The 20,689-nt window shown below is 48.1% G+C and overlaps 1 protein-coding gene across 1 annotated transcript; it reads right to left on the bottom strand.

The window, feature by feature from the left end:
* Nucleotides 1-3,335: 3,335 nt before the first annotated feature.
* LOC138286949 (zinc finger protein 436-like) lies at nt 3,336-8,704 on the bottom strand. Its single transcript, XM_069227322.1, has 2 exons — nt 8,581-8,704; nt 3,336-4,273 (listed from the first exon to the last, which is right to left on the bottom strand). The coding sequence occupies exons 1-2, from the start codon at nt 8,702-8,704 to the stop codon at nt 3,462-3,464; spliced, it is 936 nt and encodes a 311-aa protein (XP_069083423.1). The 3' UTR covers nt 3,336-3,461.
* Between the last annotated feature and the right edge of the window lie 11,985 nt (nt 8,705-20,689).

Here is a 20,689-nt window from a genome sequence, read left to right as displayed (position 1 = left end):
TAGGGCCCACAACATTCATATGCGACTAGGAGAATGCAGGAACCCTTCAGACCTAGGAGAACTGGGACGTTTGCATTGTATTGGAAAGAGGGAACCATTTCTACTGAATGTCTGCAATCCTCTGAGGTGGAACCCAGTACTGACTCTATAAAATGGAGTCGTTGGGAGAGAGTCAGGTGGAGTTTCAGCTCGTTTGTTGAGAATCCCAGGTTAAAAAGTAGGGCTACACCTGACTGTAGATGGGGAGATATCGCCTCCGGCAATCCAACTCTGATTAGCCAGTCATCCAGGTACAGCAAAGTAGGTGTGCCCGACCTTCAGCGATGAGTTGTAACGACTGCCATCACCATTGTGAAAACTCGAATTGCCGATGTTAACTCAAATGACAGCACAACAAATTAGTAGTGCGTAGAACCCACTCCCAAACGCAGATACCTCTGATGCAAATGCAGGATCAGGATGTGGGAGTATACATCCTGCACATCAAGTGACACCATACAGTCACCAGCTTCCAAAGTCAGTAACACTTGTGCTAGGGCCTGCCTCTTGAACGTTTCCTTTTTGACCTGTAGTGTGGTCGGAAGCAGTGTCATCTGCGCTTCTCATCCCTCACCTGGGCCATGAAGAACATCATCTCATAGTTCTTGATGGGCTTTGGGGGCTTGCTCTAGCAGTAGTTACAGGACCAGGAGTCGTGGTCTGAACCGAGGCACTAGTGGCAGATGAAGTGGGCATCTGTTATGGACACCTGTCTTTCCCAATCCCTACAGGGCCTGAACCCTGATCTCTTGAGAGTAGACATGGTACTGCACTTGTTGGAAAGATTCTGTGAAAAAACTCAAGACTCCTTGAGAAAGCGAGCTCCAGATCTGCACCAAGAGTAGAACAAGCATTTACAGTGCATCGGGCCTCGCGTTTGCTCATGTTAGAGCTGATCGCGTTGTAAACTCCTAACCCGACTTTTCACCTATCGGACAGAAGTGCACTTATGCACATAACCCGAAAAAGTGAAATCAAGTACGTAAAGCGCTCGACTTCTGCCAAGCGAGATCGGGCTCGTAAATTAGAGAAAAAAAAGTCCACGAGCCCGATGGAAAACAGCGAGCCTCGCATGTTTTCTGTACTTGGTCGCTGCGCTGGAGGAGGGCTAGCCACCGGAAAAGGCATGCCATATGCGTGCCTTCGACTAATGACAGCAAGTAGATTTTATTAGGGAAGCCCACCAACCAATAAAAAACACTGATGTGAAGTTGACAGGGCTCCGAGCCCTTTTATAAATACATAAGAGTCTCCCTGCGAAACGCATGCGCGAGCGCATGCAACGCAGGCTCGACCCTAAAAAAGGAAACTGATGTCCTTGTGCCAGGGTGAGCGCTATATGACTCTGGTGACACCATTGGATGGCACTTTTGGCACTGATGCAATGCCAGGCCCCCTACCAGCAATGTGATAACCTAGAAGTTTCTGCTCCAGACTGGCACCTGGGGATTATGCTAAAGGTAAGGTATTATCAGGTAGAAGTATCCATCAGAAGCGGTCTCTCTTTAGTCACAGGTGCTGAGACTCTTGACTCATTGATTCAGAAATCCTTCAATGTGAAACATGCCTGGACGGACAGACCTCTGGCGGCACAGATGTGCTGTGCTCATTCTGGTATTTAACATCACGAAACAGTTTCATTTTCAAGTTCTGAAAGTGACCTCATCCCAAACTACCACTACCAGGAGGTGGTGATGGTCACTGGGAGGAGGAATTTGGCACTTTGTTAAAAATTAATTCAGTGGAATGCATTTGTTTCTACCATCCTTGGCGATTGAAGATTTTTTTTTGAAAATGTTATTGGAGAACTCCTTCCTCTACACAAGGCTGGGCAATGAGAACACTATATTTGGCGGCCCCAGCAACACAATGCACATTTCAGATGATTCAAAATGCTGCGATCTATCTTATTTGTGGTCTGGGGAAGTCCCAACTACATCACAAACGTTCATTCTTTACTCACAAGGCAGCACATACTTTTTAAGTCATTGCATTCACAAGCAGTTCACAAAATGAAGGTTCCTTTTTGCTTGTAAACACAAACCTGAATATAATTTGTGTTCCTTTTTTTCTCAATCCAGATTTCATTTGCAGTGCCAAGGTTCCAAAAAAAAATGTATAGCAGGGAGTCGACAGTTCTGGGTTCTAGCTTCTGTGACCTGGAATTCTTTACTGCTCACAATTACATTTTTACTTAACCGTCAAGCCTTCATATACCTATTAAGAACTAAATTTTTCAACATCTTTATCTCCTATCAATAATGGTGCCATCATGCACTGATTCTATCCTTGCACTCAGTCAGGATTTGGTTGACTGATTCTCTGCAAATAAGAAACTCATAAAATATATTTACATACAGTTAATCTAACAATGATTCATTTACATGGTCCATGGTGAGCAGTCCAATCTCCCAAGGATCCAGCTGTTAAACACCACTGGGGAAGTACCACTATCAACGGTGCATTTACAGATGCATGTGATGATGCAAATTATCATCACTTCTCTCGCATTAGGTCCTGGGAGGTAAATGCTGTGCACTGTAAATATTAACCCAGAGAGTTACAGCTTACATTTGCCTACTTCCACTTCTCATTCTTTTGGACACTGTTCTCTGGCCGCTGTCAAAGAACCATCAATGCTGCATAAAGCACCCACACACAACAATCAGCTATGAACATTCTCCAGTTGGTGCTTGCTAAATTGGTTTAAGTGTGTTAGGCTTATGGATTTTAGCAGTAATCCCCAAGGTTTGCTGAAAATACACTTTGTTAGTCGAAGCATTGCACATAGTGCTGCTTTTACAGGTAGCGTGATCAGGTGTGCTTGAATGTTTTTCTTTATAACTCTACTGAAGAAAAAAACAAAACTGTTTCTTTTCTTTTACTCCACACTCTGCTGAAGTCTTAATGCGTTGCTTCCAGCTTCATTGTTTTTCTTATGCGTGGAGAAAAGAAATGAGCAGTCACTGAGAACAGACACTTTTATAATTCTACAACTATCTGTGTATTTCTTCTTTACTGACTAGCCGGGCTGCTATCATCTACTTATCATCACTTGGGATTTGAATGCCCCATATAATTGTAATTTCATCATTTTCTGTAATTTGCTGACGGCTATGTAGGCTCGGTAATCGAGTGAAGCTTTTCTCTTATTCACTGCACTAGAATGGTTTTTCCCCTGTGTGTGTTTGCTGATGTATTTGGAGGTGTGATAACTGACTAAAGCTCTTCACACATTCAGTGCAGTTGTATGATTTTACCCTGGTGTGTGTTTGCAGATGTTGTTGTATGGTTAAGTGACTAAAGCTCTTCACACATTCATTGCAGTTGTATGGTGTTTCCCCTGTGTGTGTTCGCTGATGTCTTTGGAGATCTGATAAATGGCAAAAGCTGTTCACACATTTGCTGCAATGGGATGGCTTTTAACCTGTGTGTGCTCGCTGATGTATTTTTAGGTTTGATAACCGACTAAAGCTCTTTTCACATTCAATGCAATGGTATGGTTTTTCCCCTGTGTGTGTTTGCTGATGTCTTTGCAGATCTGGTAATTGACTAAAGCTCTTCACACATTCACTGCATCTGAATGGATTTTCTCCTGTGTGTGTTCGCTGATGCCTTTGGAGGTTCAATAACCAACTAAAGCTCTTCTCACATTCACTGCAGTTATATGTTTTTTCCCCAGTGTGTGTTTGCTGATGTACTTGGAGGTGTGATAACCGACGAAAGCTCTTCAAACATTCACTGCAATGGTATGGCTTTTCCCCTGTGTGTGTTCGCTGATGTCTTTGGAGATCTGATAACTGAGTAAAGCTCTTCACACATTCACTGCATCTGAATGGTTTTTCCCCTGTGTGTGTTCGATGATGTCTTTGGAGGTGTGATAACCGACTAAAGATCTTTTCACATTCACTACAATAATATGTTTTTTCCCCTGTGTGTGTTCGCTGATGAATTTGGAGGTTTGATATGTCACTAAAGCTCTTTGAACATTCATTGCAATGGTATGGTTTTTCCCCAGTGTGTGTTCGATGATGTCTTTGGAGGTGTGATAACCGACTAAAGCTCTTCACACATTCACTGCAATCATATGGTTTATCCCCTGTGTGTGTTGGATAATGTCTTTGGAGGTGTGCTAACTGACTGTAGCTCTTCACACATTCACTGCAGTGGTATGGTCTTTCCCCAGTGTGTGTTTGCTGATGTCTTTGCAGGTCTGGTAAATTTGCTTGTGGCACTTGAATATGGATGAGGAGCTAAAGCTTTCGCTGCACGTGTATGATTCTTCTTCCTTGGTTAGTGTCTCTCGGTCAGGCATATAAGTGTCCACTTCCCATGACTGTGTTTCCTGATGGGCCAACATGGTTGATAAAGCACATGTATTATTCTCGCATTTCCTGTATTTGTTGGTATTCAGGAAATTTGATTTCCTATTTAAAAGTAAAGAACAATGGTCACTAAATACTTGCTAGATTCATAATATTTGTCTTGAGAAAGATTGTGTTTTTAGATTGAATAACAGTTTTCAACATGTGTGGGTAAAGATTAATCCTTCTCCTTCTGGTCAGTGCATATTGGTACTGTCCTCTCTATTTTAGACAGCAGAACTCCGCTTTCCTTTACTCTTCAATTGTTTGTCTCCGCTCTGTTGTGCTTTTCTCTGGTTGCTGTGGTTTGGCCTGGAAGAGTTTACAATACACCTAGAGCACTGAATGGTGGTCTATTATCTTTTTAAAGAACAGAGTACTGTGGTAACCACATCATACCGATCACATGATCAAAGCTGGTGTTGGTCGTTTGTTTATTCACTGATGTTTTCCTGAATATTTTATCTCATTATTTCTGACAGCTTTTTCAGATTTGCAATATTATCTTCATTATTCATAATCATTTTGCGCATTCAAGGCTTGTTTCCTGTTGAATGTAAAGAGATTGAAAATCAATAAATGGAAACGTAAAGGAATGTGTAAACAAAATATTTAGCTGGTTGTTAAAGTCATTGTTTCATCATCATCTTTGAAACTTATCAAGGGACATTTCACCATACACAAATATTTAACTAAAAGTTCTGTTGAGCAAGTCACATCTTCTTTACTTCAGAAAAAGTAGACATTTACCAGTGTTCACACAATAACTTTTTTCCATAGATCTTAATTGTGACATATTTTGTGAGTCTTTTGGTTTTGTCAATGCGTGTCTTGTTTTGACATGGCTTTTGAAAACACTTTATTGTTGTGGGAGCTGCCAGGGCCTCACCATTGTAACAAACACTGGTAATAAGAAAAAAACGTTTTTGGTCTCAAACAGCACACATTGCCACCAGTGGCGTAACAAAGGCCCCTGAGCCTCCTATAGGATGCCCCCTCAGCACAGCACCAGCCCTGAATGAATCTAGGGGGAGGATCTCTGTATTCTTTGCAGGGAGGCCCCTCCAGTTTCATTACGTCACTGATTGCCACAATAGTCCCTGCACTGAACAAAACTACTTTGTGTGCCAATGTACTCCTTGTGGAAGAGCAGAATGCGATCACTAACTGCAAAGCCAGCCGATAGAGAGAGAAATAGAAGTTTTATCAAAACAAAATGTCTTTGTTAACGCCAGACCTAATTAGGGGCCCAATTCTTAAAGAATTCACAAAAGTGCGCCCATGGTATATGTCTTTGAATTAGTGGCTTTCATGAATTCACAAGAACTTACAGAAGTAGCCCAGGAAATTGTATGCCTAGAAAATATTTGTGAACTGTATTTTAGCACGAGCAAATATGCATGTGTAGATGTGCTCATGTGAAAATCTATTGAGCGTTTACAAGTTCACTTTCCCTCCAACCACTTTTTTCCCAACCCTAGAAGAACTTCTACTTCTGCCATTGTCATGAGTAAATTTCCAACCTTTTTCATTATGGGAAACGATTATAGAAGAGCTGGTGAAAATCCTTTAAATATGCAAGTTAGCAGGTATGCAGACTCAAAGGCATTCCAGCCCTAGAACTATTGCTTACTGCTTCCTCCAGCACCAGTACATAGATCTTCGGAAAAGTGGCAAATTAAGGAAATTGCTATAGTAGGGATTGAAATTGCAAGTATTCAAGCCCTTCTATAGTAGTGACATAATCAGAGAGGCTATTATCAGAGCTCTTACATAATCTTGAACTCCGGGCTGAGGACAAAGTCAGGAGTGCTGGCGTTGATGACGTCGGGGCTGCGGTGCGGGACGATGTGACGTGTGGTGCCCACAGGCCACGGTGTAGGCAGCAGCTCGGTGATGCCATCCTGCGGCGTCAGTGTGACCAGGGCTGCGGTGTGAAGTGGGGCGGTGCGACGTGCTGTGTCTCCAGGTCACGGTGGAGGCTGCGTTGCTGAAGCGCTGTTGTCGGTAGGCCCAAGGCGGTCGTACAACTGTAGCGTTGCACATGTAAAACACATCAGTATGTGTCCTACCTTTTAAATACACTACACCCTGCCCATGAGGCTACCTAGGGGCCTACTTTAGGGGTGACTTCCATGTAGTAAAAGGGAAGGTTTGAGCCTGGAAAATCGGTATACTTGCCAGGTCCAATTAGCAGTACAAGACTTCAAGCAAAGACACTGCAGTGGCAGGTCTGAGATAAATTTACAGGGCTACTCATGTGGGTGGCATTTGATCTACAGGCCCTGGGCACACATAGTGCACTTTACTAGGGACTAACTATTAAATCAAATATGCCAATCATGGATAAACCAATCACCAATACAATTAACATAGGGAGCACTTGCACTTTAGCACTGATCAGCAGTGGTAAAGTGCGTAGGGCAATAAACCAGCAAAAACAGAGTCCAGCATACCATGAAAACAGGAGGTCAGAGGGCAAAAAGACAGGAGAACCACACCAAAAGATGCCAGGTCTAAACATTTCCCCTCCAGCTAAGAGTAGGGAGAACTACCCAACCCCTTGGGAGTTCTCCTCACTAAGGTGTAAAAACCTGGACAGACCATCAGCGTTGGTGTGTTCTGTGCCAGGACAGCGCTCCACCGTAAAGTCCATCCCCTGTAGGGAAATTGGCCACCTCAACAGTTTTGAGTTCTCACCCCTCATATGCATTAACCATCTGAGGGACCTGTGGTTGGTGAGACCCAAACAAGTAGGGTCATAGCTTCTTCAGTGCCCAGACCACAGCAAAAGCTTGCCTTTCAATTGGTCTCCACCTCTATTCCCTGGGGAGTTGTCAGGTTGGCCTAAGACCTCTTCGTTCAGCTGTGAGAGTACCGCTCCAACACCATGCACTGAAGCATCTGCCTGTACCACAAACTCCTTGGAGAAGTCAGGGGCCAGCGGGGAGGGTGCCATGCACATGGCCTCCTTCAGAGTGTCAAACGCAGTTTGGCATGTCTCAGTCCAGATCAACTGTCTAGGCTGCTGCTTAGAAGTCAGCTCTGTCAGGGGAGCAACAATGATGCCATAACCCTTGACGAATCTCCTGTAGTATCTGGTGAGGCATAAGAAGGCTCTCACCTCTGTCTGGGTCTTAGGGCGTGCCCAAGCTCGAATGGCATCAATCTTGGGTTGCAAGGGCACCACCCGGCAGCTTCCTACCTGGTGTCCCAAGTACACCACTGACCCCTACACTATCTGGCACTTCCTGGCCTTGATAGTAAGGCCTGAGGCTTGCAAAACCTTCAACACTTACCACAGGTGGTACAAGTGGTCCTCCCAACTGGAGCTGAAAACAGCAATGTTGTCAAGGTAGGCCACACTGAAGGTCTCAAGCCCAGCCAGGATCTGATTTATCAGCCTCTGGAAGGTGGCTGAGGTGTTCTTCAACCCAAAGGGCATGACCCAAAACTGAAAGTGCCCCTCTGGCGTTGAAAACGCTGATCTCTCCTTGTCCTCATCAGTTAAGACAATCTGCCAGTACCCAAGCGTTAAATCAAACGTGCTGAGGAACTTTCAACCGATCAATGAGAGCATCAGCTCTGGGGATGGGGTGGGCGTCAGTCTTGGTGAATGAATTGAGCCCACAGTAGTCCACACAGAACTGAAGTTCTGGTGTGGCACCAGATGCAGCAGCCTTAGGTACCAAAACCACTGGGCCGGCCAAGGGCTGCTGGAGTGTTCAATCACCCCTAAAGCCAACATCTTGGATACCTCATCTTTGATGCTGGTCTTCACTCGGTTAGCTAATCTGTAAACCTTGTGTTCTACAGGCAGGCTGTCTCCAATGTCCACATCATGCGTGCATAAATGGGTGACACCTGGAGTGAGTGAGAACAGGGTTGAAAATTGTCCCAGTAACTGGCAACAGTCACTCTGTTGTTCTAAAGTCAGAGAAGGGGAGAGGATCATGCCTTCTACTGACCCACCCTGTTCCCTGAAGCATGGTTAACCCAGACCTCTCAAAGTGGGGTTTGAGGAGGTTCACATGTAGGACCCTCAAGGAGTTCCTAGGAGTCTGCAAGTCCACCAAGTAGGTGACATCACTCTTGCGCTCCTTTACCTCTAATGGCCCTGATCACTTGTCCTGTAGAGCACAGGGCTCTACTGGGGCCATGACCCACACCTTCTGACCAGGCTGATACTCAACCAGAGTAATATTCTGGTTGTACAAGCGTTTCATGTCCTCCTGGCTTGCCTCCAGATACTCCTGAGTGAGCTTCCTGAAGCGGGCAGTCTGGTTTCTGAAGGCCAGCATGTAACTAAAAACATCCTAGGGTAATTTCCTAGGAGCTTGCTCCCAGCCCTCTTTCACCAGACTTAGAGGTCCTTTCACAGGGTGCCCATACAACAGCTCAAAGGGGCTAAAGCCAACCCCTCTCTGTGGTACTTCCCTGTAGGCAAAGAGAAGGCATGGCAAGAGGATGTCCCACTTACGCCTCATGGAGTCTGACAGATCCCCAATCATGCCCTTCAGGGTACAGTTGAATCTCTCGACCAACCTGTTACTTTGGGGGTGGTAAGGAGTGGTAAACCTGTAATTAAATCCACACTCCTTCCACCGGGTCCTTATGTACATTGACATAAAGTTGGTACCCCAGTCAGATACTCTCTCCTTGGGGAAACCCACTCAGGTGACGATCCCCATCAGTGCCCGGGCCACAATGGGCACTGTCATTGAATTCAGAGGGATAACTTAGGGGTACCGAGTGGCATGGTCCTCAAAGACTAGGACGAACCTGCTGGCCAGGGCGGTCTCGGGGTCCAGAGGCCCAACTATGTCAATATCCACCCACTCAAAAGGGTGCTCGCGACAGGGAAGGGTTGTAGAGGAGCTCTACTTTTCCCTCCACGTTTGCCACTCACTTAGCAAATCTGGCAGGACCTACGAAAAGCATTTGTATTATGTCTCATTTGGAGCCAGTAGAAGTGGGTGACAAGCCTGTCTAAGGTCTTGCCCTCCTCCAAATGACCTATCAGAGGTCTCCCAGTTCAGCCACTTGTTCCTCTGTAGGTGCCAGGGTGTCCCCCTCGAGGTCAGCCTCCTCCCGGACTATGGGAACTTCAGGGGCCGGTTTCCCACACCCCTTGCCCTTTCTCTTGGCAGGCACCCGGGCCACTGTTTCAGTTGCCATGGACCTGGTTGTCACACATGCCCACTCTGGCAACCCCAACATCCCCAAAAGTGACCTGAGCTCCACCTCTGTCCAGGCGGAGGTCTCCAGGTCGTTGCCCAGCAGACAGTGAACAGGCATGGTGGGGCTCACTGCTACCCTTAAGGTACATGAGACCTCCCCCACTCAAAAGGAATCTGCACCACTCTACACTGGCCCTCTGAGTTGTCCACTGCAAATACTTGGTGGAATACACCAGGGACTATCTGCTCTTCAGACACCAGGTGACACTGGACCGTGGTCACACTGGCTCCAGTATCTCTGAGAGCCTCTACCTCTAATCCTGCATACCATAAAAACAGGAGTTCAGAAAGCAAAGACTTGGGAAACACACCAAAAGATGCCAGGTCTAACACTCACATACTATGGGTAGAATAGCACTAATAACGTGGAATGTTCAGGGTATGGGCTCCACTACAAAATGACACGTGGTACATGTATACCTCAAACAGGGGCACACATCGCCTTTCTATAGGAATCTCACACTGGTAAGGAGTAGGAACATAGATAACAGAAACACTGGCAAGGCCAGGGCTACTGCACAACATACTCTGCCTATATGAGGATGGCTATGTGAGGTGTAAGGTGGATGTGGAGTAGACTCCAGTGCATCTTCAAATGCATGGATACCATAGCATAGGGGCTCTACTTGTTTGTGGAAAGGATCCTATATGGCACAGTGATATTATTAGGAAGGGTCTACTCACCGAATACAGACCAGTTGCAATTTCTGAGAAAGCTGACGGTGCAACTGGTCTGCTGGTCCCAACTCCAATGGATAAGTGGTGGCGATTTTAACTGCATGTTAGAAACAGAGCTCGGGCAGTCCCACCCACTACTACCTCTCCAATATCCTGAACACTCATGTCAAATTTTAATAGGTTGGACTCAAAGAGTCATTTGTTTCTTGGGCAACGTCAATTATCCCTATCGGCTGAACACTGTAGACCCATATTTTTATGTATTAATCCCATTCTTAGTGATATAGCAATTGATGGTGCCAGTCCTTCAGGTGGAGGCCTCCTGTTCGGAGCCATGCGGCGAAAGGCTTCACAAAATGATTTTGAAAGGTACTTAGGTTTGAGTGCGTTAGTTATCCAATCTTCAAGAAAAAGTTCTGCAGAGGGGCCTTCCACCCTATCTGAGAAAACAAAGTGCCCCTCAGCATCTTCCACAAGCTCTTCTACTTGTGTCACATTACACTTGAGCCCAGCCACCATGGCTTTGAGGTCCCTGATTTCCATCTTAAGAGCCGCTACGTCCTCTTCAGTAGTGGTCATCCTTCCAGCCACCTTGCGCATGTGCAGGTGAAGATGATTAATGTCCATGGACACTGCGTCCATTTTGGTTTCCAGCGCCTGCCTGGAGCCCTGGATTGCTGCTAGTATTTCAGGGGTGCCCTGTGGATGGTCACAGCCTCCTGCACCATATCTACCTGTGACACCTTTTCCTGGGGGACCAGTCAGTGGACTGTGTATTGCACTATTGTAATAGACTGTACCATCTTCGACCCTTTGTCTCTCACCATGGTAGGCTTGTCAGTGTGAGTCTATGAGATAGAATCAATGGGACAGTATTTGCTGTGCAGAAACTAGACAAATTGCAGACAAGCTCAGTTTCTCTTTTGGCATCCCTCGTCTCCTTGCACTTAATGATCAGCACACAACTCAGTTGTGTCACCTCACCTAAGGCCTCACACCTCTGCTCTTCTCATGGGCCAGCGTAGGCTCAAAGCCACTCTACCATAGCACATCCTCATTGAGTTTGTCCCCCGACTCCCTCCTGTAGGCTCTTCGTCCATCCCGATAAGTAGTAGTACAGCAGCATATGTGAGGCCCACTAGCCTTTGACCTGGTTTTCGTGGTACAGTGGTCACTTCAGCTCCTCAGCCCTACATGGGGCACTCCCCCAGTTGCTGGTGTCCTACCCAGGGCCCAGCAGCCCCAGGAGGCCCCCTCGCAGCACCACAGCTTACTGTGAATGAGGAGTTCTTAGATAATGCAGTGCATTTCCTGCTTCATTCGGTGCTGTGGCACTGCTGACTGCGCAGTTCTTCGCTCTGTTTAGCTTCCTGCCAGGGCAGTAAGGATCCAACGTCCAGCGCCAGTAGGCACTGCTTCAGGCCATATATATCCACGATCAGTTTCTACGCGGTGTGCAACTATGTTGTGATTGGTGGTATTGGGTGCCACCATTTATTGGAGGCCAGCAGTCGCATCCCCTAAGCCCCAGGCGGTCTTGGCACAAGTAGGAAACCCCAGGCAGGGAAACCACAGTCGTACATCCAACAGGGTCACTCTCACCCCGCTCACCAATCCACCTCTATGTGTGGCATGCTCTGTCTTGTAAGGCTGTCCCTCCAACCGCATCCCCACTCCGCTGTTCCGGCCACACACATCTGCAAGCACTGAGCAGTTTGAATATTTCAATTGTGATGGGGCTTCGGGGTAATCGGCTGTACAGTTCTGGGTTCCAATCACCTTACAAACCACAGGATTATCTTAGTAGGAAGGACCCCATAGGGTGAGCAGAATTTGTCATTGCATGTAAAGCTAGGTTTTCAGTAATCTCCTATTCATCAGCAGATCAGCACCTCTTCACTTGGGGCACAATAAGTAGTCTGGCATTTGTCGAGCAAAACAGATGAGAAGGTCTGTAGGACCAGTCAGGTGTAAAGCTCTGTGTACTACACCCAGTACCTTGCACCTGGATCCTTTTAAGAACAGAGAGCCAATGCAATGTATCCAGCACTACACAAGAAGTACTGAGGCGGTACCGAGCAAGCTTGGCAGCAGCAGTCTAAATCCAACACATCTGTTTTATGAGATAGTCAGGGGCACCTAACATCAGGGCATTACAATAATCCAGACGGGTCAGAATGAGTGACTGGATCACTTGGGGGTGGAGGGAAGAAAAAGAAAGGATTTGCATAGTGTCCTTAACAGGAAAAAGCACACAGATGAAAGTTTGTTCACTTGAATACAAATGGACAGACCGGCATCCATGTAAACCCCCAGGCTACGAACTAGGGATGCACCAGGTGTAGAAACTGTTGGTTTAATTCAGGGGCTAATCAGCAGAAAGGGTTTGCTAGGCCTATATGTGGTGGGTGAGGTCATTTACCAGTGGTGTCCTGGGATACATCCTACTTTGGTTGTGGACACTGGGTCAAGTGCAACCCTTACCACATTTGATTCTCAGGCCAGTGAGGGTGAGCTGTCACAGGCTGCTCAGTAGGTATTGTGGTTCATAGTATTATGAGGGACACATAGGTGGTCAGTTGGACATTGGTGATGACTGTTAAAGTGGCGGTAATACCGCTGACAGGCTGCTGAAATTACAGCCAAGGTAAGACCATGGCAGTGATAATTCCCATAGACAGCCAATGTACCACACCAACCGCCGGGGTGTTAACACCACACACCACGGCAGTAGCCATCAACAGTCAGGCAAAAGACAAGGTACCGCCCACCGTATCATGACACAGGAAACCACCACGATTTCCGGGGCAGTACCAGTGCCATCAAAAGCCTGGGGGAAACACAACACAGAAGACCAAAGACTCACCATCAGAGACACAGAGAAGCACAACACCGCCATGGAACTGGAACTACAAGTCTTCCCCAAGCTCTTCTACGCCATGCTCCACCTGGAAAACCAACGCCGCCGACGACAGTGATTACAGCTGCCTAGCTCACAAGGGTGGGAGGGAGGAAAAGGGAAGTGACACACACACATACAGAACACACACTATTCACATACACACAAACAGCAGCAGAGTTAAACCAATGTCACAGGACAAACGGCATAATAATACAAGGACTATAGGTCGGCAGTACTGAGAATATATTGCATGGGAACAGCCGACATATGAACCAATTGGAAAATAAAGATATATGAACAATTGTCTGGAAAGGCCCAATGCCCAGTCCAGAGTACAAAAGGCCCACATGACCACAGGGCACTGTCCAAGCCCCAACGTGATCCTGACTAACTCCGCACAAAACTGTGCAGGAGCAACATCTCAAAAGTGGACAGGCACCTCAGGGGGAAGTGGGGTGGGGGGCACCTCAGCTGAAGTCGGGAACTTGCCCACTGGTTCTGGATGGGGCTCCATGCCCATTTCACATTGCTGGGGAGTGCAAGGTCACAGTCTCTGAGGTGGGGAACGTGCCCAATGCGTCTGGAGGGGGCTTCTTGTACAGCACTCCCTGGAGGGTGGCCTACATGCCCTCTGCTGGAGGTGAGGGCTCCATGACCACTGGTGGTGGTGGTGTTGGTACCCTGCCAGCCTCTGCTGGAGGTAAAGGCTGCTGTGTATTAGCTGGGGAAGGTGCCTCCTGGCAGCCCCTGCTGGAGGTGAGGGCTGCTGTGTCTCAGCAGGAGATGAGGGCTCCATGCCCACTGGTGGTGGTGGTGGTGTTGGTACCCTGCCAGCCTCTGCAGGAGGTGAGGGCTTCTGCGTTTCAGCAGGGGAAGGTGCCTCCTGGGCAGCCTCTGTTGGAGACGAGGGATGCCGTGTCTCAGCAGGAGATGAGGGCCCGTGCCCACTGGTGGTGGTCGTGTTGGTACTCTGCCAGCCTCTGCAGGAGGTGAGGGCTGCTGTGTCTCAACAGGAAGTGAGGGCTTTTTCCCCTTCCTGGCTGGTGGAGTGGGATGCATCCCTTTCCTGGCTGGTGGCAGGGCAGCAGAGTTCACTGGGGAAGGACCTAAGGTGCCTGGGGCGAAGTCGATGCCCACCCTCCTGGGTGAGCGGGCACGGGCAACTCTCAGATGGCTGCTGGGAGGGCATTGCTGGTACAGGGGTGCCGGCTGTACCTTCAGCTGAGGTGGTCACAGAGGTGTCCGCCACCACCAGGGAACTTCCATCGGAGGAGGAATCAGAGTCTGTGTTGTCACCTCCTGTCTCCGCCGTGGTGCTCCCCTCGCCTCGCGTCATTGGACTCTGCCTCCTGGGTCCTGTGGGATGCAGCTTCCTCTGTCACTGGTACCCCTGCTCCTCCGCCAGATGATGCTAATGCACACATGAACAGGCTGACAGAAGGAGAAAGGGGGGAGAGAAAGGGAGCACTTGGTCAATCACAGCACCAACACCACAATTGACATACACAGTACCGTCACACATAGCGATCAGGATTGAGCACCATGCATTGCACTGGCATTCAATTGGCTAGATGCCACAGCAAGATGAGGGCCAACCACCGCCAACTGCACCCCTCCTGGGACCCACAAAGCCCAGCCTGACATGGAATGCAACCGAGCTAGGTTACCTGAATTTGCTAGACACCTATTACCCTTTGAGCTGGATGACGCTGCAATGTCTGACCTGGCATTAAGGGGCACCCACTAACTCACACCCACCAACCGGATCCCATGCCACCTACCAATTATTGTAGTAACGCCCACTGTACTCACCCCCTTGTGGCTGCTGTGATGCCCTCAAGCGCCCATCCAGCTATGGGTAGGCCCCGCCAGTATGTGGGCCATCAGGGGGGGTTAGGATCCGACGGGCACCCCTTCCCCGTTGGGAGGCCATCACCAGCTAGGCCTCCATGGTCTTCCATGCCCAGCGTCTCAGGTCCTCCCTCCGTTTCCTGCAGTGGGTGCTCCACCTGCTGTAGTCCCCCAGGGTCCACACTTCCTTGGCGATGGCACGCCACAATCCCTTCTTTTGATGGGCGATGACCTGCAGAGGTAATACAGACAGGAGAACATCATTACTGATACAATCCAGCCTGTCCCACATATGGCCCACAAATCCCATTTCCAGCTCCATTGGCACACACATCGACCGACGCCCAACATGTACATTACCAACATACATCCCCCCCAAATGACACGATGCCTGCACACACATCTCCATGCAACCTTCCCACATGCATCGTGCCCAAGATATACTCACCTGTTGGTCTAGAGGCCCATACAGCTGTTCATACTGGGGTAGGACCATATCCACCAAGCGCTCCAACTCCATCAAAGTGAAGGCTGGGGCCCTTTCCCCAGTCACACGTGCCATGGTAGGTTCCAGACACAGGCCACAGCAGCACACACAGTGTAGGTGTTGTCCTGTGGAGAGTGAGGAATCAAGTGACGATTCAGATGGAAAATGGCGGTCACATCCACAGGGTGTACACCGTCACCGCTGATCCCCATTGGTCACTGTACTCCATAGAGCTCCATATTAGCCAATGAGGAATTGCACAGCGGTGCAGGATCGCCTTCCGCCACCACGCCCAATGTTACTTCCACCTGTCCCTACATACAGGACAGGCGGTTGACATTTCATGTTGGTAGACAACATTCAGATCTTCCATAACTGCGTCATTGCTGAAAATTACGAAGGACATCCTGGAATAGTGCACAGGAGCCGGAGCAGCTGTAAATCACGCTATACCCAGCAATGCAGTCTAGCGTTGGGAGGCAAGGACTTACCTCAACCAAACTTGGACTGAAGAGTCACTGAACTGTGGGAGTCACTTGGACAGAGTTGCCGAGTTCCAGGGACCACGCTTGTCGTGCTGAGAGGGGACCCAGAGGACCAGTGATGCAGTCTTTTGTTGCCTGCGGTTGCAGGGGGAAGATTCCCTCGACCCTCGGGAGATTTCTTCAGAGCTCCTTGTGCAGAAAGGAGGCAGGCTACCCCCAGAGCATGCACCACCTGGAAACAGTAGAGAAAGCCGGCAGGATGAAGCGATACAAGGTTGCTAGTAGTCGGCTTGCTACTTTGTTGCGGTTTTGCAGGCGTCCTGAGCAGTCAGCGGTCGATCCTTTGGTAGAAGGTGAAGAGGGAGATGCAGAGGAACTCTGGTGAGCTCTTGCATTCGTTATCTGGTGAGATCCTGTAGGAGGCTGGCCTGGCTTGCAGTGGGAACCAAGGGGTACTTACACTCTGTACCAGGTCCAGTTATCCCTTATTAGTGTAGAAGAGGTGTTTCTAGCAGCTTAGGCTGATAGAAGGTAGCTATAGCAGAGCAGCTTAGCCGGAACTAGGAGCAAAGCAGAGACCCGAAATAACCAGAAAAGGAGGTTTGGCTACCTAGGAAGGAGGATTGGCTACCAATAGAGGTAAGAGCCTATCAGAAGGAGCCTCTGACGTCACCTTCTGGCACTGGCCACTCAGAGCAGTCCAGTGTGCCACAAACACCTCTGTTTCCAAGATGGCAGAGGTCTGGGATACACTGGAGGAGATCTGGGCACCTCCCCTGGGAGGTGCAGGTTAGGGGAGTAGTCACTCCCCTTTCCTTCGTCCAGTTTTCGCGCCAGAGCAGGGCTGGGGGATCCCTGAACCGGTGTAGACTGGCTTATGGGATGGCATTGGGGGGACAATTCAATGATCTTAGACATGTTACATGGCCATGTTCGGAGTTACCATTGTGACGCTGTACATAGGTAGTGACCTATGTACAGAGCACACGTGTAATGGTGTCCCCGCACTCACAAAGTACGGGTAATTTGCCCTGAACGATGTGGGGGCACCTTGGCTAGTGCCAGGGTGTCCACACACTAAGTAACTTTGCACCCAACCTTCACCAGGTGAAGGTTAGACATATAGGTGACTTATAAGTTACTTAAGTGCAGTGGTAAATGGCTGTGAAATAAAGTGGACGTTACTTCACTCAGGCTGCAGTGGCAGGCCTGTGTAAGAATTGTCAGAGCTCCCTATGGGTGGCAAAAGAAATGCTGCAGCCCATAGGGATCTCCTGGAACCCCAATACCCTGGGTACCTCAGTACCATATACTAGGGAATTATATGGGTGTACCAGTATGCCAATGTGAATCGGTAAATTTTGTCACTAGCCTGTTAGTGACAAATTTGGAAAGCAGAGAGAGCATAACCACTGAGGTTCTGGTTAGCAGAGCCTCAGTGAGACAGTTAGGCATCACACAGAGAACACATACATATAGGCCACAAACTTATGAGCACTGGGGTCCTGGCTAGCAGGGTCCCAGTGACACATAACAAACATACTGACAACATAGGGTTTTCACTATGAGCACTGGGCCCTGGGTAGCCGGATCCCATTGAGACAGTGAAAACACCCTGACATATAGTCACAAATAAGCCATAGGTGGGGGTAACAAGGCTAGAAAGAGGCTACTTTGTCACACAACCCCCCCCCCCCCCCCCAAAGAAGGACAATAAGGCTAACCTTGGCCAGTTGAGTCTTTATTGTCTAAGTGGTGATAAGTGGAGAGTAGCTCTGCAATAGACTGGTTACTCCCTTTATCATCCACTATGTGGTTTCTTCCCTGTGGGGATGTAAACCACCCTGTTTGAAGTTTTTTAGCTAACCAACAATGTGAAGATATATTTTCAGAGTTCCTATCAGTAAGTTTTGGAACAGTGGGAATTGTCCACTGGGCCTATTTCTAGTGATGAGAATGCCAGACAGGGATGCTGTCTCAGTAAAGCCATAGCTGGGCAAAAACTTTGTCCATATGGCTGTAAGAGAGAACAGGGATGCTGTTTCTCTTTAGTTGGAGAAGGGCAGGGATGCTGTCCTATGAGCTCCACACTAGGGCAGGGCTGCTGTCCTAAGTGTTGTGAGACAGTGCAGGGTTTCTGCACTAAAGATTCTCTGGGAGGGTTGGAGGGATGCTCCATGTTAACCAATATTAGTTATCCCACAGAGAGGTACTTCTACCTCAGGGAGTACAGCTGTGCCAGCTGATGATTCCCTTGGTACAGGTGCCACCCCAGGAGAGGTTTCTCCCACCACAGAAATGGTATCCTGAATGGCAGTGTGGTTAGGGGATACTGTGATACCCTTTTTACCTGTTGTTGGAGGAGGATCCTGAGGTTTCAGGCCTTTTTCTCTCCTTTGCTTTTTCATTTCAGCTGAAATGAGAGGAAGCAATTCCTCAGGGATACCCAGCATGGTTGCATGGGTATAAAACTCTACCTCAGCCCAACCTGATGTCTCTAGGACATTACCTAATAGACAATCTACAGGTAAGCTAGGTGACACTACCACCTGCTTAGGGCCAGTAACTCCACCCCAACTAAGCTGAACTATAGCTAAGGGAAGAAACTTAGTGGAGTTATGGACATCAATAATCTTATACTGTTGTCCAATGATGTGTTGTTCAGGAGGCACTAGGTTTTCAGTCACTAAAGTGATACTGGCATCTGTGTCCCTGTAGGCCTGGGCCTCAACACCGTTTATTGAAACTGTCTGCCTGTACTTATCCTTTGTAAGGGGACAAGCAGCCAGTGTGGCAAGGCCAATGCCACTATGTGTGACAGAAACTATCTTGGGACTGACTACCCCAGTTTCTATAATGGGCCCATTAGTGAACCCAACTACACCCTTACTTCGACTGTTGCCAGCAGTCCCACCACTGTTACCACTACTGCTAGGGGCACTAGAGTTTGATGTATTAGTGGTGGTTGGCTCAGGGGGTTTACCTGGACAGGAGTTATCCCCTTGCCAACGGCCTTTATTTTTACACACATAGCACCAAGGCTTTTTAATGTGTGTATGTTGTGAAGAAGAGGACGAAATTGATTTATCCCCACCCCCTGAAGAGTGTTTAGGATTTGAAGAAGGATCTTTGGTTTTACCCTTATCCCCATGCTTATCCTGAGATTTCTCACCATCTTTCTTCTTGCCATCCTTGTCACCCCCTGTATGAACTTTTCTGTTCACTCTTGTTCTGACCCATTTGTCTGCCTTCTTTCCCAGTTCTTGGGGAGAGGTCAGATCTGAGTCCACTAGATATTGGTGTAACAAGTCAGACACACAGTTATTCAGAATATGCTCTCTCAGAATAAGATTATACAGGCTTACATAGTCAGATACTTTACTGCCATGTAATCACCCTTCCATGGCCTTCACTGAACAGTCAACAAAGTCTAACCAGTCTTGTGAGGACTCTTTTATGGTGTCTCTGAACTTAATCCTGTATTGTTCAGTGGTTAAGCCAAATCCATCCAAGAGTGCATCCTTCAAAACTGCAAAATTATTGGCATCACTTTCTCTAACAGTAAGGAGCCTATCCCTACCCTTTCCATTGAAAGATAGCCATAGGATGGCAGCCCACTGCCTTTGAGGGACCCCCTGTACCATACAGGCCCTCTCAAGTGCAGCAAACCACTTGTTGATGTCATCCCCCTCTTTGTAAGGGGGAACAATCTTGTGCAGATTCCTGGAATCATGCTCTCTAACAGGATTACTATCAGGAATACTGCTGCTGCCACCATGGGGTCCTAACTCCAATCTCTGTCTCTCCTTCTCCAGGTCTAGGGATTCCCTATCTAGAGCCAGCTGTTGCTGTTTAAGCTTCAGTCTGGTCTCTTCCACTCTCAACTTTTTGAGTTCCTCACCTCTTCTTTATTTCCTCCACAGAGCGCTGCGCTACTCCAACAGCGCAGATTTTGGTCTGGATATCTGCCTAGAGTCTGCGTTTTTCACTCTCAGGCACCTGGAGTGAGATTTTGCCGAACAAATGGTCATGGCTCCTGACCACCTCCTCAGTGAGCACCTCCAGCTCTTGCTCACTAAACTTTAGTTTGTGCTTCCTTTCTCCCTTCTCCTTTCCCTGTGCAGAGGTGTCCATGGTGGTTCTGCAGTGCTGCCTTCTTCAGAGACTCACTGTGGCTGGGCTGACTCTCTCTGAGTGCAAGTTTGGGTGTGGCACCTGCAAACTGCCTGGGATGACTCACTTCCTGCTTTTGATGTCATCAGTCTCCTCCAGGTGTGCGTTCTCGCAATTTGCGATTTTCAATTACCGAATCACAATTTGTGAGAACGCAAATTGCGATTCAGTATTTGGGCCTCGCAAACCACAAATAGCGAATTTTAAGAAATCGCTATTTCCGAGTCGCAATGGTGATACATGGCCTATTGCGACTCAGAGATAGCGATTTCTTAAAAATCGCTATTTGCGATTCGCAAGGCCATTTCATGATACATCTGGCCCAAGGTGCTTTCTGGATTGGGGGTGTGTGGCTAGGCACTGATAAAGTAGAACACACAATTCGGTGCTCCTGGTGTCATGCCGTCCTCCGGTGATATCCAGTACTCCCTGCTGCCCCCTTTTGCCACTCTGACCACCCTGACCCTCAA

This window comes from Pleurodeles waltl, chromosome 4_1 (genome assembly GCF_031143425.1).
Source record: "Pleurodeles waltl isolate 20211129_DDA chromosome 4_1, aPleWal1.hap1.20221129, whole genome shotgun sequence".
NCBI lineage: Eukaryota > Metazoa > Chordata > Amphibia > Caudata > Salamandridae > Pleurodeles > Pleurodeles waltl.
The sequence above is the reverse complement of the archived record's forward strand: the minus strand, read 5'-3'. Positions and strand labels throughout refer to the sequence as shown.